Below are 15,299 nucleotides of genomic sequence, written 5' to 3'. Positions count from 1 at the left end.
CCGGGTTTTCGCGCCGCCGCCGTGACGTCACGCGGCTATCGCGTGCCCTACCCGCCGCTGACGTCACGCTTGACGCTTCGCTGACGTCAGCGGCCGCCGGTCCGCGCCCCGGGGCCGCCTCCCGCTCCCGCTCCCGCCGCGCTTCCCGCCCCGCCCCGCGGGCGCGCGGCCCTTCCGGGGCCGAGGTCCGCCCGCCCCGCCCCGCCGCCGCCTCGCTGCCGCCGCGGCTGCCCATGGAGGCCGCCGCCGAGGCCGAGGTGCGGCTGCTCTTGCAGGAGGCTCGGGAGAGCATCGAGGCGGCGCGCAGCTACCGGCGGGAGCTGCAGCAGCGGCTGCGGGGGCTGCACCAGGCGCGGGAGCAGGTGGGGAAGCGGGACGGGACCGCGCTCTCCGGAGCCGACGGGCGGAGCGGCCGGAGCCCTGCCCGGTGCCCGGCACCGGGGACCCCGCGGGGTGGCGGCCCGGCCGCTCCTGTCGCGGGGCGCGGGGTTTGTCCGTGGCTCCGCCCGCCGGAGAGCGGGACGGGGCTCAGGTGCGGGAGCCCCGCCGGGCGCGGGCGGCGAGAGCCCCGGCACCGGCGGGCGGCCTCGGGGGTGCCGCGTGGGCGATGGCAGATGTGCGCTGTGCCGGAGGAAGGGCATGCGAGCCGGGGTCTCTAAATGAGCTGAGCTTCGTTTTCCGGGACCACAGCGAGCTTCCTCAGGCAAGAACAGGCATATTAAAGGAGTACGTTTTCCAAAGTGGCTGGGCTGCCGAGGCTGATTCGGTAGGGTGTGTTGTGCCCATCTGTACATCAGATTCCTGCCTGGGCGGGCTGCTCCCTGCTTGGATGCTGTCCCCATGCACCGCAGAGCCCGGGTCACGTACTCGTGGGTCAGGCAGGAGAGGAGGGCTGCCAGCATTCCAGGCTGGCTGGTTTGCCTGGAGCAGGGCAGAGCTCCCGGTGGGACTGTGACCCACCCGCCGGGAGATGCCGGGGCAGATCGGCGGGTGTGCGCAGGGAGAGCCGCAGTGCAGGGCTGGCTCCTCTGCTCTGGCAGCCTCTCAGCATTTGGAGGTTTGCAGACCGAAGCGGTGCATTGCTGTCTTTGATTCAGCTCGGCGAGGAGTAAATAAAAAGCCAAACAAAGCCAAGCTTAGGGAGTGTTTCGTGGTGACCTGTTAGTTTTTCTGAGGCAGGTCCCGTTAGTGCAGAAACCTGCTGTGAATCTGCTGGGTGAGTGTCCTGCTCCCAGAACATGTGGATGATCACTGGACATTTAATTAGGCAGCATTGAAACCACAGGCTGCTTAAGAAAATGAATTGTTCATAGCTGTCTTTCATCCAAACCTTGTCATCTCAAAGTGTTGTTTGGCAGTTCCAAGGGCAGTGAGAGGCAGCCCATGTGCCTTTGTGCAGTGAGTGTGTAGTTAGCTCACCTTTCCTTTGCTCTTGGGGGCAATTCCCCTGCTGTGTGCATGTTTCTGTTTTCTCTCTTTCCATCTTCAGGACCACTTGCTGTTTTGTGCACATCCAAGAGTTCCCTGTGTTCCCAAAGTGCTGAGTGTGCTAGTCTGGGGTTTCTTTAGTGGTAGCTTTATTATTTGAGGACTTTTTGGCTGACGTGATAGGACTGGCTCACTCACGTTGCATCCTTTTCATTTGGACCAATGGATGTGATTTTCCGCAAGCAGAGCTCTGTGTGTTCAGGGACTTGCATTTCCTCTTTTGCATGATGAGTAGTATCTAATTCTGTGGCTGAGCTGCTGAATTTGTATCTGCCTGTAATGGAGGTAAAATGCTTGGAGAAGTGAGTGTTCTGTCTTCCTTTGGCCCACCCCTTCACAAAGCTAAATACTTCCTTTTTTTTTCCCTCAAGCATCAAACTTACAAGAAAAGGGAAACAGAGCTGTGTGTCAGCTGCAGAGCTTATGAATATTTGTTGAAGAGGAAATTTATTTTACCTTACCAGAGAACTTCCTGTGTTGGTTATCTGTGCTTCTAAAGATCTAGAAATTACGTGTAAGGCCGTCAGCGTGTTGCAGCGTTTCCTCGTATGCGTGACTTAGAAAAGTCGTTCACATGGAGATGTTTACTTCTGATTTTTGCATCTTTAGCTCAGGGATGTTTAAGTATGTTTTCTTCCCTAAAATCCAGATTCAGCAAGTTTGCAGACATTTTAATGAGCACTTGTAGAACTTTCTGTGGTCGGGTTCTTCTGGAATCAAAACAGACTTGCTGTTCACCCTGTCCAGTCACCAAGAGTAGCTTTGAACAAAATTGAAAAGAAAGCAGTTTTATGAGGATTTAAAAAAAAACAGTGAAGTGATAGCACTTGGAAAAGTGCTCCTAGATAGTCTTCTAAAAGTCTGATAGGTTTTTGTTTGCAAGGAGGATTACCAGAGGATGGCAGAGTGGTTTTTATGTAGGATTACAGCAGTGGGGTTTTTTTTGAGGGGCAGCAGGGAGATCTACAGAGCATTTGGATTTTTCCAACAAGAAAATTCCTTGATTGAAACACCTAGAATCCAAGTTGTATTTTGCTTAGTTAATATGCTCTTCCCCTCATCCAGGCTGGTTTCTTTGCCTCCTTCCCTGCAGTACATATACTAAAAATTTTTACTAATTTGTTAACTGCCAGTGGTAATTTTTTAAAGCAGCCTCCACTTGCAGCTTTTCTCCAGCAAGTGTAGATGAGATGCTTCAGAAAAATAAAAGCTGTGCACGGCCTTTGCCTTTATCCCGAATCCTTCTTTCTGTTATCTGTATTCAGATCAAAGATAGTGCAACATTGACCAGAGATGTGCTTGAGCAGCATTTTAGTGATTTGAAAGGGACCCTGAAGAGGCTGCTGGACGAGCGACTGACGTCCCTGCTGCAGGAGGTGGATGTCATAGAGCAGGAGAGCATCAAGCCCCTGGATGAGTGCCAGAAGCTGATAGAGCACGGAGTCAGCACGGCCGACGATCTGCTCCGGGAAGGTGAGGCAGGACCTGCTGCTGAGTCTTGGCTTTGCCTTCCAGTCTGGCTCTGTCAAAAGTCTGGAATATTCCCATTAGTATCATCAGTGTGTTTGGCTCATTATCTCAAACTAAGTGTTAAGAATTGGATAGATGTAGTGAAGAGCTGATCATTATTATCTCCTACAAATCTGTATTTCAACGTTTTGCTCCAATCCTAGAATGTACATATGTCAGTGTAGCCTCTCCTAGAGGGCAGAAAGTACCTATTTGAGAATTATTTCACTGCAGAGACATTCTCTACCTCTTCAGGCTAGACAGAAAAGTATGTCGGGCTACTGTGAAATAAAATGTATAAATAATAAAATATAAAATATACCACTATTTTATTTTATATTTGCTATATATATAGCAAAGTGTCTGTTTTGGTGAAGTAGATTATGTCTGTCTTGCTGAAATAGCAGCTGAAATAAACACATTGTCCTGATGAGTGTGATTATATTTGCTGTTGGTGGGGAACATGAGGAATCAAATGGCCACTGTATGGGGAAAATTTCTCTAAAAAGTCTGAAGATGAGGCAGACAAAAATGGACATGTGGAATATTCCTGTAAGGGCCAGACTATACCCTGCTGATGCTAAATACCTTGGCAGAAAGGAATGTCACTCTTGCCTGTTTTCCCCAGGCTGGGGAACCTACTGGGAGCATGTCTGAGCCATGAGCGTGTTGGCAGTTTCCTTGCATTGTTCTCATGTCTCAACTTTAACTTTCTTTCAGTATGAGCTCAGTTCTGGGAGCTAAAGCACATTGAGCTGTGTCCCAGGGCTGGGAAAGCTCCCAGTTCCTCCTCAGCCCTGAGCTTTGTGCTGCTTGGGAGCTCAGTGCCTCCTCTTCACAGGAGCAGCGACCTGTTTAAGGATTAATTTGTTGGATTTTTTTATCACCACAGCTCTGGGACAACTGGTATTCACCTTGTTTTTACTTTAACTCTCAGGATACTGAATCAGCACGGTGGCAGAAGTTTTTGGGTGAAATTCTGTGGGTTCTGGTGGGAAGCTGACTCGCTGCAGTTCCCATTCCCCTGGGTGCTCTGAGCAGGAGCATCACCCAGGGCTGTGGGCAGGATGAGCACAGGCTGCAGCTGAGGCAGAGAGGAGTTAAGCCTCCGTGGTTATTAAATCTGCTGCCAATTATGACGTGTGTGCTTTCCTTCAGAGATGTGTAATGTGTGTAATCCTCCACTTGGAAAAGGACTGAGCTTGCTGAAGTTGTAAATTACCCTAAAGTCAGCAAACAGGAGACTGGAGCATATGTCTCTGTAAGATCAAGTGTGGGATTCTACTTAATATGGAAAGCTTAGGAAAATACTTGTATTTATCTCCACACTTTAATGCATGGATTAGATTATTTCCTTCATCATGACAGTAGTACCATTTTGATTCTAGCAAACAGAACAATGATTGACATTATCTCTTGCTTTTAACTGCCTGCTTTTTTATTTTCTTATCAGTAAATGTGCTTTGATTTTTTCTTCATTTAAGCTGGTGGAGAAGGGGATTAATAATCCTGATTTTTTGTCATCTGAACCCAGTTCTGCTCCTGTCTGAGACCTGAGGCAAATCATTACATCTGTTATGGGTGTGTCTACAGGTAGCTTTGAGAGCTTCAGAAGTTGCTAGATAGGTTTTATATTGTTGCCTGTAATTGTATTTTCTAGCTAAGGCTATCAAAAGTGCTGAGAGTGCTTTACATTTAATTGGTTGTTCATGTCAGAACTGGCTATTCTTTGAAGTAAAGAATGCCTTCTGTGGATGTTGTCTCATTAGTAATATTTTTGCTGTTTGGTTGTAGGAGAGAGTGCAGTCAATGGAGATGTGGGACAACAGAATGAGAAACTTTGCAACTTTACAAAAAAAGCTTTACATATTCAGCTAGACAGGTAAGACACCAGCGTTCTGAGGTGGTCCGAGGCAGTGACACATATGCCCTTCTTTGTAGGGGATTTTTCCTCTTTGGAAACAAAAGCTTTCTGCTCCATTGCCTCAAAAAACTCATTTGAGGTGTTGCTGTCCTGTTTGTTTCACAGATTTTCTTTGGGGCTGGCACTCACAGAATGGAGGGGGTTTTCACCTTCCATATATGCTGTGGAAATATAGGCTGTTTATTTGTGAAGGATGAAGCCACTCCCTGTGGAACAGCCTGTGTTTCAGAGTATTTGCTGACAAACAGTCTGGTTAGGGCTGAAACTCAATGTTTTCTGAGTCTTTTAAGTTTGGAGTCCATGTGCCAATTTCTGCAGCTGTTCTCTCTTTGCAAATCTGCACAGATTCAAGTGTATGGATGAAATATGAATTTGTAGAAGCTGGCCTCTCTCATTACAGCAAACTTTCCTTTCTCAGCTTACCAGAAGTGCCTTCCTTGGTTGACGTGCCTTGTTTATCTGCCCAGCTGGATGACTGCCTCCTTACTATACTGAAAAATCAAATATTCAGGCATGGAACTGTGGCATCCCGCCCACCTGTACAGCTGGAGGAATTTGTGGAAAAGCCTGGAGGTATTTTAGTCCGATGGTGTAAGGTAGGTAAAATATCCAGTGTGAAATTCCTTTAGACTTGAGTTTTTTCTAAAAAACCCAACCAATCCACTTTCTTTCTGAATTCTATACTGCCTTCCAAGGACTAGTTCACTCCAGTGTGGAGTTAAAAACTCGAGAAGAGGTTTTTATGGTAATGGTGTCATTTAAAGACAAGGTAGTGCAGTGATGGTGTGTGGCTGGTGCTGGGGTTTGTGTCTGCCTGCAGTGACACTTGCTCTAGCAGACCCAGGAGGAGGCTGGACCTGCTCTGTTACGCTTTTACCCCTAAACACCTTTGTGTTCCTAGGGAGATGCAGTGGGTAGAAAAAGAAAACATTATTATATTAGCTAGTCCAGTAGCCTTTCTCTTCAACACACAGAAACTATTTTTGAGTAAACCACTGCTGTGGTCTGATGTGGTTTAGTTGGTGTTGGACAGCTCTGTGCTCCTTGGCAGCATCAAACAAACCTTTGTTGTTCTAGCAACAGCCAGTCATTGTTGGCCACCCTTCAGTTGTAAAGGATGTGGACTCAGGGTATTAAACCACAGGCTCTGCTGTCAGGTGGGGTCTGATTTTCTCTGATGTACAGGAGTTACCTGAATTTGGTTGTGCCTGGGGGATAATGGAGGGGTTTTTTTGAGGGGCTGTGTGTGTAAGTATCTTTTGACTCAGAGACATCAAAGAACTGGAAATCATTCCCTGGAACAGTTTATGAAGGACAACACTCATTTTCCCTTGCTGTTAAAAACTGGCTCAGAATTTCTTCTGCAAAGTTGTTTTCAGCTTTTGGCTGAAGGATCTTTTTATATCTCTGCTAGAATGAACAGCCATCTGTTAAATATTTCTTCTTCTGTAGACATTTTCTAAGTGTAATGAAATAATTCTGATACATCTGTTGGTTCAGACACTGGTGTTGGTTCAGACACTGATGCTACTTTCTACAAGGCACGTTTTCTGCTCCGAAATACCTTGTGAGTCTGATCACCTGCAGCGCTGTGCTGGCACGTGCCCTCCAGAGGGGAAGGGAGAAGCAGAGGGGTCCCTTCTGACGCAGGGAATGTTTCTGCAGGTGGATGAGGATTTCATACCCCAGGACTACCGGCTGCAGTACCGCAAGAGCGCTGCCAGCCCCTTTGAGGATGTGTACGTGGGCTCGGAGTCGGAGTTCATGGTGCTGCACATCGACCCGCACGTGGATTACCAGTTCCGGGTGTGCGCGCGCGGGGACGGGCGGCAGGAGTGGAGCCCCTGGAGCGTGCCCCAGATCGGCCGCACCACGCTGGTGCCCCACGGTACTGCTCAGCCCTGGCTCCCCAGGGGATGGAGCTGCCCTGCTCTGAGGGTCTGTGTGGCGTGGGAGGAGCTGTCTCTCTGTCCTGCAATGCATTCTTGGCTTCTCTGGCTGAGGGACACTCAGTGAACATTTCACAGGTGGCTCACTGCTTCCTTAGCCTTGGTAAGCACATGAGCCAGAAGAAAAGCATTATTTTTTCTTCTCCCTCACCACAACAATAAGGATTTTTCATGACCTACAGCTCATAACAAGCTCTTATTGTGGAGAGAGGAAAACTTAAATTTTCTCTTCACTTACGATTTCTAAGCGCAGTGAGTGAAGGCTTTCCTTTTCTTACAATAAGACTTGGCAGGGATTACAGCAAAGAGTGAACTCCTGGTGAACTCTGAGCTAGAAATACTTCTTGTAATTGCAATTTATTTGAAAAATAAATCTCTCCATAAGAAAAAGGCAAAAACAGACCCTGTTCTTAACATAGCTTAAGCTGCATGAGGTGGACTAAGTAGACATTGGGACTGGCTTGATTTTGCACAGACAGGACCAAGTTGAGGTTCACAATATTTTTGCTTTTTTGTTTGTTTTCTTTGAAGAATGGACAACTGGTCTGGAGGGTTACAGCTTGAGCAGCCGAAGAAACATCGCACTTCGGAATGATTCTCAGTCGTGTGGTGTGCTCTACTCCAAAGCTCCTACTTATTTCTGTGGGCAAACATTAACATTCAGGCAAGTCCTTTTTGGGTGGCTGGTGCATCCCCTGTGAGCTGTCACATCTGAGTTGTGTGTAAACCTGAGGAGTGTTTCAGTTGTAAATCAGCTCAGCTCCAGTCAGGGTAGTGCCTCTGTGTGACATCTGACCTTCCTTTAGTTCTGCTTCCTGGCTTTGTAGGAAAACACCTGATGTTTTTGTAGGACCTCCACTTACATAAAAGTGAGTGAACTCCTGAGGGATGGTAAAATACAGCTCATGCTGAGAAGATCAGTGGAATGTTGAACTTCCTGATGTTTTGTAGCAGCTGTTACTGGCTGAAGTCAGTGGAGCTTTGCCTCTAGTTCCTTTTAACCCTGGGTCATGGGTGCTTTCCTTCCCTGACTATTCACTGGCTCTGAAGACTTTGGGCATGAAAACACTGATGTGCTATTGGGATGACAGTCTGGCAACAATGCCTTTAACATGTGAGATAATTAGTGCTGGTCAGACTACTGCTTGAAACTGGCATTAGAAGATCCAGAGTGGAGAAGGGATTTTGTGAATTTCAAGCTTTCCATTTGACACAGAACATGATTAAAAACCTTGGCAGCTTTCCTGCCTGTCATCCTATCCCTGAGATGATGCTGTTTAACAGGGTGTGAGGAATGTCCTTGTGGATATGTCTGTTGTGATTACAGACTTTGGAGACTCTGAAGCTTTGTTTAATCTGTTCCCCGATTCAATAAATCTACTTGCTGTACAGCAGGCAGCCCCCACAGGCAATTGAAAAGGGCTCTTTATACTTTCATGACTTATTCCATGGTGTTTCATTTATCCCTTCCTGATCATGGATTATGTTAACTTTAAATGGTTATAGTGTGAGGATGTATTCAGTTGCTCTGTCTGAGATGGATAAAAAGATCTAAAGCTTTCATTTGAAATCTGTTGCTAGATTTAACTTCTCTTGGCTCAGCAATGCCTGAGAAATTAAAGGCAGAACCTTGAGGTTTCCCTTGGTTCTCTCTCAGTCCAGTGGTTTTTATAATTTTTTATTTGTAGTGTATGAAAATGTTTTGCTTCACATTTTGGTTATGGACTTCTCTCCAAGAGGAGATTGTTTCAGGATGGCAGAGCTTAAACAAGCACGTGTCCACAGGAACTATCGTGACACAAATCTTGAGATGGAAGACAACCTCAGAAATTTGTTTTGTTCCTCTTCCAGGGTCCAAGAGTAGCTTCTTGTTTGGAAGTGTGAGAGATTTTCTTGGGCTGGGAGATGCAGTACTTGGTGCTTGACTTCCTCCAGCTGTTGGAACACGAGTTATTATTCTCCAGCAGCTCTGTGTTCTCTGTGTTCAGGCACAGGCACAGCTTGAGCAGTGAAGTTGTGATAAACACAGTGCTTTGTATCTACACTTTAAAGATAAACTCTGGCCGTTGTGCTGAGGTGAAGCATTTGGCCAAGCTGTAGGAAAATATCACTGCTTTAGGTCAAGTCTCCTCCTGTTGCCTTGCAGCCTCCAGGGAGCTGCCCTTGGGGAAGGGAACATGTCTCCACAGTGACCTCCTCTTCATCTCTCTAAAGCTCTGTTTGCTGTGGGGAGCCACAGTCCTTGTGGCCAGGCACACAGTGATTTGGGCTCACCCAGCAGATGCCCTGTGGTTTTCACACTTTGTCAGGAGCCCAGCACAACTCTGAGGCTGAGGCAGTGCCTGTGGTGCCCCATGGATGGAGCTCTGAGGCTGATGGAAACTGGTGGGGGTTCACCAGGTTCAGTGTCTGGGCTGCAGTGGCAGAGACAAGGTTTTGTTGTGCAGCAGTTTTGTTGTGCACCAAAATGAATTTGAAATCTCCTTCAGAGTTGCTTTACAGTGCAAGGCCATTGCTCTCTTAGTGGCATTCCCAGGGGACTGAAAAACTTAATGGAGTGCAAAAGTAAATCATGGTTCCAATTTTATCTTTGCCTCTAAAAAGTTAACCCATTGTGTGCCAGTCCACTGCCCCCTTTAATTGCTGTGTCTTGAAAGTTTTGCTGAAGTTTTCCTTTGTTTGCCAACAGCCACAGATCAGTCTGTTCTTTCTCTCAAGCTGCAATGAAAATAACAACTGCTTTACTTTCTAGAAAAGACCATCTGAATTTCCTGAGTCACTCAGGCTCTCTGTAAAGTCGGATTTAGCACCTTTGAGAGGTTGCAGTACATGAGAAAGGATTCAAGTCCAGAACAGCCCTTCAGTATCTGAGCTGTGCAGCCTCACTCCTCTGCTGGGGCCCAGAGGGAACTGAGTCCCTGGCCATTTGCACATTTTTTTTTGCATTTTCTTCAGAGATTCTTTCCCCAGGCTAAAACTCTAAATACAGCTGAGCAGAGGCCAGACATGTAAATGCTCTTCTAGGCATTGCTTGGTTTGTACCAGGCTGACTTATTACAAAAGCCCAAACCAAATACACCCCCAAAGCAACACCCCATCCTCATTCTATTACAGCAGGCTATGCCAGGGTCCAAAAAATCACTTTTAGTCATATTTATTAAATCCCTGCTGAAGCTACAGCTGTCTTGCCATAATCCTTGATGCTGACCAGTAGTGTGGTATAGCTGATGGTCCAGCTGAGCATATTGTATGCTTCAGACACCTGGAAATAATTTTGAAAGGTCACTTCTAAGCTGTGACAGTGGAGAGTTGTATTAAATAGCACTGGAAGTTTGCAGGAAGCAAAGGTTTGCTTCACATTTTGTACAGATGAATAGAGTATTACTCTGTGGAGCTCTTGGGAAAGCTGGTAGGAATTTTGTCATTCACCAGGGATCTCCCCAAAAGTTTGGATGAATTTGTTGAGAGCCCTGGAGCACAGTACAGGGATCTGGAGTGACTGTCTGGATTTCATGGTATGTTTTGATTTAAAGCTTCAGGTTTTGACTTAACGTTTTGTTTGTTAGGATTGAGACCGTGGGACAGCCAGACCGCCGGGACAGCCTGGGCGTGTGCGCGGAGCAGCGGAACGGCGACGACTCCCTGCAGCGGGACCAGGCCGTGTGCATCAGCACCAACGGTGAGTCTGAGCCACAGAGCTCACACAATCACCAGGTTGGAAGAGACCTTAAAGATCATCGAGTCCAACCCAGCCCCAACACCTCAACTAAACCCTGGCACCCAATGCCACATTTATTTTTGCTTTAAACACATCCAGGGATGGTGACTCCACCACCTCCCTGGGCAGCCATTGCAAAACCTTATCACCCTTTCTGTAAAAAACTTTTTCCTAATATCCAACCTAAATTTCCCTTGATGCAGCTTAAGGCTGTATCCTCTGGTTCTGTCAGTGCTGCCTGGTGAAAGAGTCCAACCCCACCTGAGCACATCCACCTTTCAGGGAGTTGTACAGAGTGATGAGGTCACCCCTGAGTCTCCTTTTCTCCAGGCTGAGCACCCCCAGCTCCCTCAGTCGTTCCTCACAGGGTTTGTGTTCCCAGCCCCTCTCCAGCCCTGTTGCCTCCTCTGATGGGCTCAAGGGTCTCAAAGTCCTTCCCAAACTGAGGGGCCAGAACTGGAGACAGCACTCAAGGTGTGGCCTCACCAGTGCCGAGTATATGGGAAGGATGACCTCCCTGCTCCTGCTGGCCACACTGTTCCTGATACAGGCAGGAATTTTCCTTCCCAAAACCCACAGCCCCTGGCTCTTTAGATCCCTGCATTACATATGAGCAACTTTCACGTATGTGCTGCTCATGCAGTTAAAAATCCTTGGTGAGATCACAGATCTCCTCTTCCTGCCCGCAGTTACTGCAACCTGTTCCATGTGACAAGTGTAGCAGGGTTACTTCTCTATTTGCCTGCAAAAAAATAGAGATATGTGGTCTTGCCCGTTAGTATGTACAGAAAATGAGAAATATTGTTACATCTGCTGACTGTTTCAGGGGCAGTATTTGTAAATGGAAAAGAGATGACAAACCAGTTGCCTGCTGTTACTTCTGGCTCGACTGTGACATTTGACATGGAAGTTGTGCAGTTGGGACCCTGCAGCAACGAGGGAGGAAACTTCAAGCTTCGAGTAACCATCAGCTCTAACAACAGAGAAGTGGTCTTTGACTGGGTACTTGATCAGTGCTGTGGCTCTTTGTATTTTGGATGTTCATTTTCATACCCAGGCTGGAAGGTTTTGGTCTTTTAGCAGTGAGTAAAGGGATTTTTTGTTCTTGCTGTAAGGTGTAATGTTAAAAGCTGAATTTCCAGCTGTTGGACAACAATCTGGTAAAAAAACCCTGTCTTTATAGTACTTGAACTCCACTATATTGTACTTCGTACTGGATTCATTTAAACAATAATTGTGAAAAATTGGATTTGTTACTCTGGAAAAAGCTAGAAACAAGCATTTGTGTAGGCAAATTAATTTAAGCAGTCCATCAGAACTTTCCCTTTTTTCCTCTAGACTTGATTTTTGTCAGTATTTCATTGTACTCGTCTCAGGGTACGCACATTGTGTAGAATTAACTTTGCTTAAAGCTGCTGCTCTGTGAAATAAGTGTTTTAGGGGTGGTAATGGACCAAAGTTGTATTTATACCACTCAGAGCACAGTGTTTAGAGCAGTGAGGTCCTGCTATGCATCCTCGTGCACGATGCTGCCTTAGGAGTCTGCGTGGGCAGCGGCCCCGCCGCGGCAGCCGCTTCCCCCCGCGCGTGGTACTGTTCATCCCTGCAGCAGGGAGGTCTGAGCCAGCCTGTTACTGTCTCACTTAAGTGCCTTATTTCCATACTTCTTGAGCTGTTTTCTGTTTGTCACTTGGAATATGTTTTCTGTAGTAGCTGCATGGTGATGCTTATGTTGATTTTGCACGGCTGCCTCCAGCAGACCAACAGCCAGAGCAGGATGTGATGCTGAGCCTCTCTGAATGTCTTCCCTGGTTACAATTCACACATAGCCTCTGTCAGAGCAAGTCTCAGTGATTTGGTACCTGAGCTCACCCTGTGGACTGGCAGCTGTGATTCCTCAGAGCCCTCCTAACAGTCGGAGACAACCTTCTCTTACTGTCTGACAACACAAGTGCTGTTGTGATGTGCAGATTCCTGGCAGTCCCAAATTCTGCCTGGGGACGCTGGGCAGTCAGTGCAGGTGTATGGCCCGAGCACTGCAGGCAGACTGCAGCTGCTCTGGAGCTCCAGCTGGAGTGAGGGAGATGGGCTGTGGGTGGGCTTCAGGCAGGTCCTGCCTGCACAGATTTCACCTGGGACAGTCAGAATTGAAGAGATGGTGGTAATTAAGCTGTCTCCTCCATAAAGTAGGATGGAATAAATAAGAGTGTGAATTAAATTACTTGGAATTCAGAAGTTATGTAAAGTTACACATTTTTCCTCTAAGGAGCAACTAAGATGGATAGGCTCAGTCTCAAAGAGAGCCTATTCCTGGTCAAAAGATTGCAATGCTACTGGATTTAAGGAGCATTTAAAAGTAACACTCACTGACAGGCTTCTTACCTCAAATTCAATTAAAATTAAATCTATTTTATCATGTTAGAGTAGTACTATTTTTATAAAGCCTAGACAATCATACTGCCTTTCTTTCAGTGGCAATGTGCTAGATTAGCCCTCTATGCTACCATGATAAGCTTAAAGCATAAAAGCTTAGTTTACAATTAATTAACATTGCCCATACTCACACTGTCAGTTCAAAAACATCAGCCATCCTGCCTGAATTTTTCCCCAAGCAGCTGTAGCAGGGGTACAAGAATTTCAGACAAGGATAATGGCTGTTGGTATTTATACTTACAGGAGAAAAAAATGTATGTGGATTTAGATGAGTGCAAAGAACCTGCACAAGGCAGAGTTAGGTTGGAATTGGCTGGAAGACATAAAGTGAGGAAGACTGAGCTGCTGCAGGTCAGATCATCCACTGTTAGCAACAAAAGGCCTGCAGTACTCTTAGCTTTCAAGCTTCACTAGTTCAGTGTTAGGGGTAAAAAGAATACTGGCATATCCTGTGCTTTCAATGTTACTTCAATTCTCCTGTGAAGAGTGTTTTCAGTACTTCTACAAAAAGTTTCTGTAGATGAAAGTGTCAGTCTTGCTCAGAGGGTCAGGCAGGCACTCCAGACAGCAGCTGACTTAAATCTTGCTCCATGTAGTAGTGCTGGCAGTTCTACTTACACACTTCAGGTATCAGGTACTAGTTGTAACTTAGTACTTCTACCATATAGAAACTAAAATTGTGAATATCCACACTTCTGAGGTACCAACAGGTCAGGTACCTTTTCATCTGCTTTTGGAGGGGCTGGTCAGACTGTAGATTCTGCAGGATATTTACTTACATATTAGAAAATAAAGCTTAAACCTTGAATTCAGGTACTTCCAGAGGTGGCAATGCCGTGTCAGGTTGTTCAGAATATACATAAAAGCAGCTGAAGATGACTGTGAAGGGCCATGAGAGGCCCCTACTGCTGCCCTGGAGAGCTGGGGAGGGCAAGAGAAGTTTTTCTGCCTTCAGGCTTTAGCTGTGTGTTGAACGAGGGCAGTTTGCCAATGCTTCTTTTGTTGTTATTTGTGGTGGTTTTGTTTTTTTTATTTGAACTTGGCACAAGCCTCGCTGTCCAAATTGCAAATGAGGTACTTTCAGCCACCTCTTGGAGCTGCACCTTGTGAACAGAGGGGGAGTGAAGAGTCTCAGGGCAAGAGAGCCGAGCACTAAAGGAACAAAGGATGCAAAGAAGCGGAAGAGGCTTGAACTAAAAGGTGTAAACTCTGTTCTGCAGCAGAGGTCAGCTGGATGGAAAACTTGACACTTCCTTTACAATTTGCACCTCTAGCTCTTGGAGCCCTGCAAGCAACAGAGTGTTAATGGCTTATGAAACCCAATCCTGAAAGTTGTTTTCCTAAGCTAGTACGTAACTTACCTCAACTAAGACTTATGTGTCAAGAGAAATTTGAAATTTTTTAAATAAAAGTTTTATCCCTCAACTCTGTATGATCTAGAAAATTATTTATTGAGGCATAAAGCTGAGCATCACAGCATTCTAACAAGGTAAGAAAATGTTTTGCAGCCATCTTTAAGAACTCGTCCCCATTTATTTAATCTGTCCCTCAGAAGTCCCAAACAATTTATTTCCAGGTTTCCTACCTGTGCACTTACTTACCTTTATGTCCAAATTTTAACTGACATTTCTTAAATATTTTCCCCTTCTTTTAATAAAATTTGTTACAGCATCTATGAACTACTTCCTTCAATATTCCATCCCAGCTGATTTGTCTCGTCTCCATTTTACTGTTCCCATCTTTTACTGGTGCGTTTCGTGGTGCAGCTCTTACACATCTGTAGATTTTGGCCAGCAGCAGAGGTATTTAATCACCTTCAAATAAAGTCCCTGTTGGACTAACACACAGCTTTACTTCATTCCCTTAATTCTGCTTTACCTGGAGCCTGTTCCAGTTCTTTGGTCTCTTTTAAAGGAAAAACAGCTTGTGAAACCAGTAAGTGAAGCTGCTGACTTGGCAGCTTTCTCTCATAAATACTCCATTCACATGAGCTTTCTTCATGACAAGATGCCAAGTGTTTCTCCTCCAGAGCTGCAGTTTCACTCTCAAATTGAACAGCCTATAAAAACTACAGGTCAGAGTCAGGGAAAGACTTACCTACTCCAAAGCCTTTGTTTTCTTGGATGAATGCCTCCACTCGCTTATGATGGCACCAGACTTCTGTGAATTAAGAAATACTTAACTTGGAACAACACTGTTAAAATTGCCCTCACAGAAAGCCTCCTGTATTCTCAGAGGCAAAACCAGATTTCTGGTTTGGGGGATTGAATGGTTTAGG

The 15,299-nt window shown here is 46.1% G+C and overlaps 1 protein-coding gene across 1 annotated transcript; it reads left to right on the top strand.

Moving 5' to 3' along the window:
• The first annotated feature begins 185 nt into the window (after positions 1-185).
• On the top strand, positions 186-14,446 carry CRLF3 (cytokine receptor like factor 3). Its single transcript, XM_021537768.2, has 8 exons — positions 186-362; positions 2,754-2,961; positions 4,792-4,879; positions 5,340-5,517; positions 6,587-6,809; positions 7,402-7,534; positions 10,437-10,549; positions 11,415-14,446. The coding sequence occupies exons 1-8, from the start codon at positions 234-236 to the stop codon at positions 11,666-11,668; spliced, it is 1,326 nt and encodes a 441-aa protein (XP_021393443.2). The 5' UTR covers positions 186-233; the 3' UTR covers positions 11,669-14,446.
• The last annotated feature ends 853 nt before the right edge of the window (positions 14,447-15,299 follow it).

Source organism: Lonchura striata, chromosome 19 (assembly GCF_046129695.1).
Source record: "Lonchura striata isolate bLonStr1 chromosome 19, bLonStr1.mat, whole genome shotgun sequence".
Classification (NCBI taxonomy): Eukaryota; Metazoa; Chordata; class Aves; order Passeriformes; family Estrildidae; genus Lonchura; species Lonchura striata.
The sequence above is the reverse complement of the archived record's forward strand: the minus strand, read 5'-3'. Positions and strand labels throughout refer to the sequence as shown.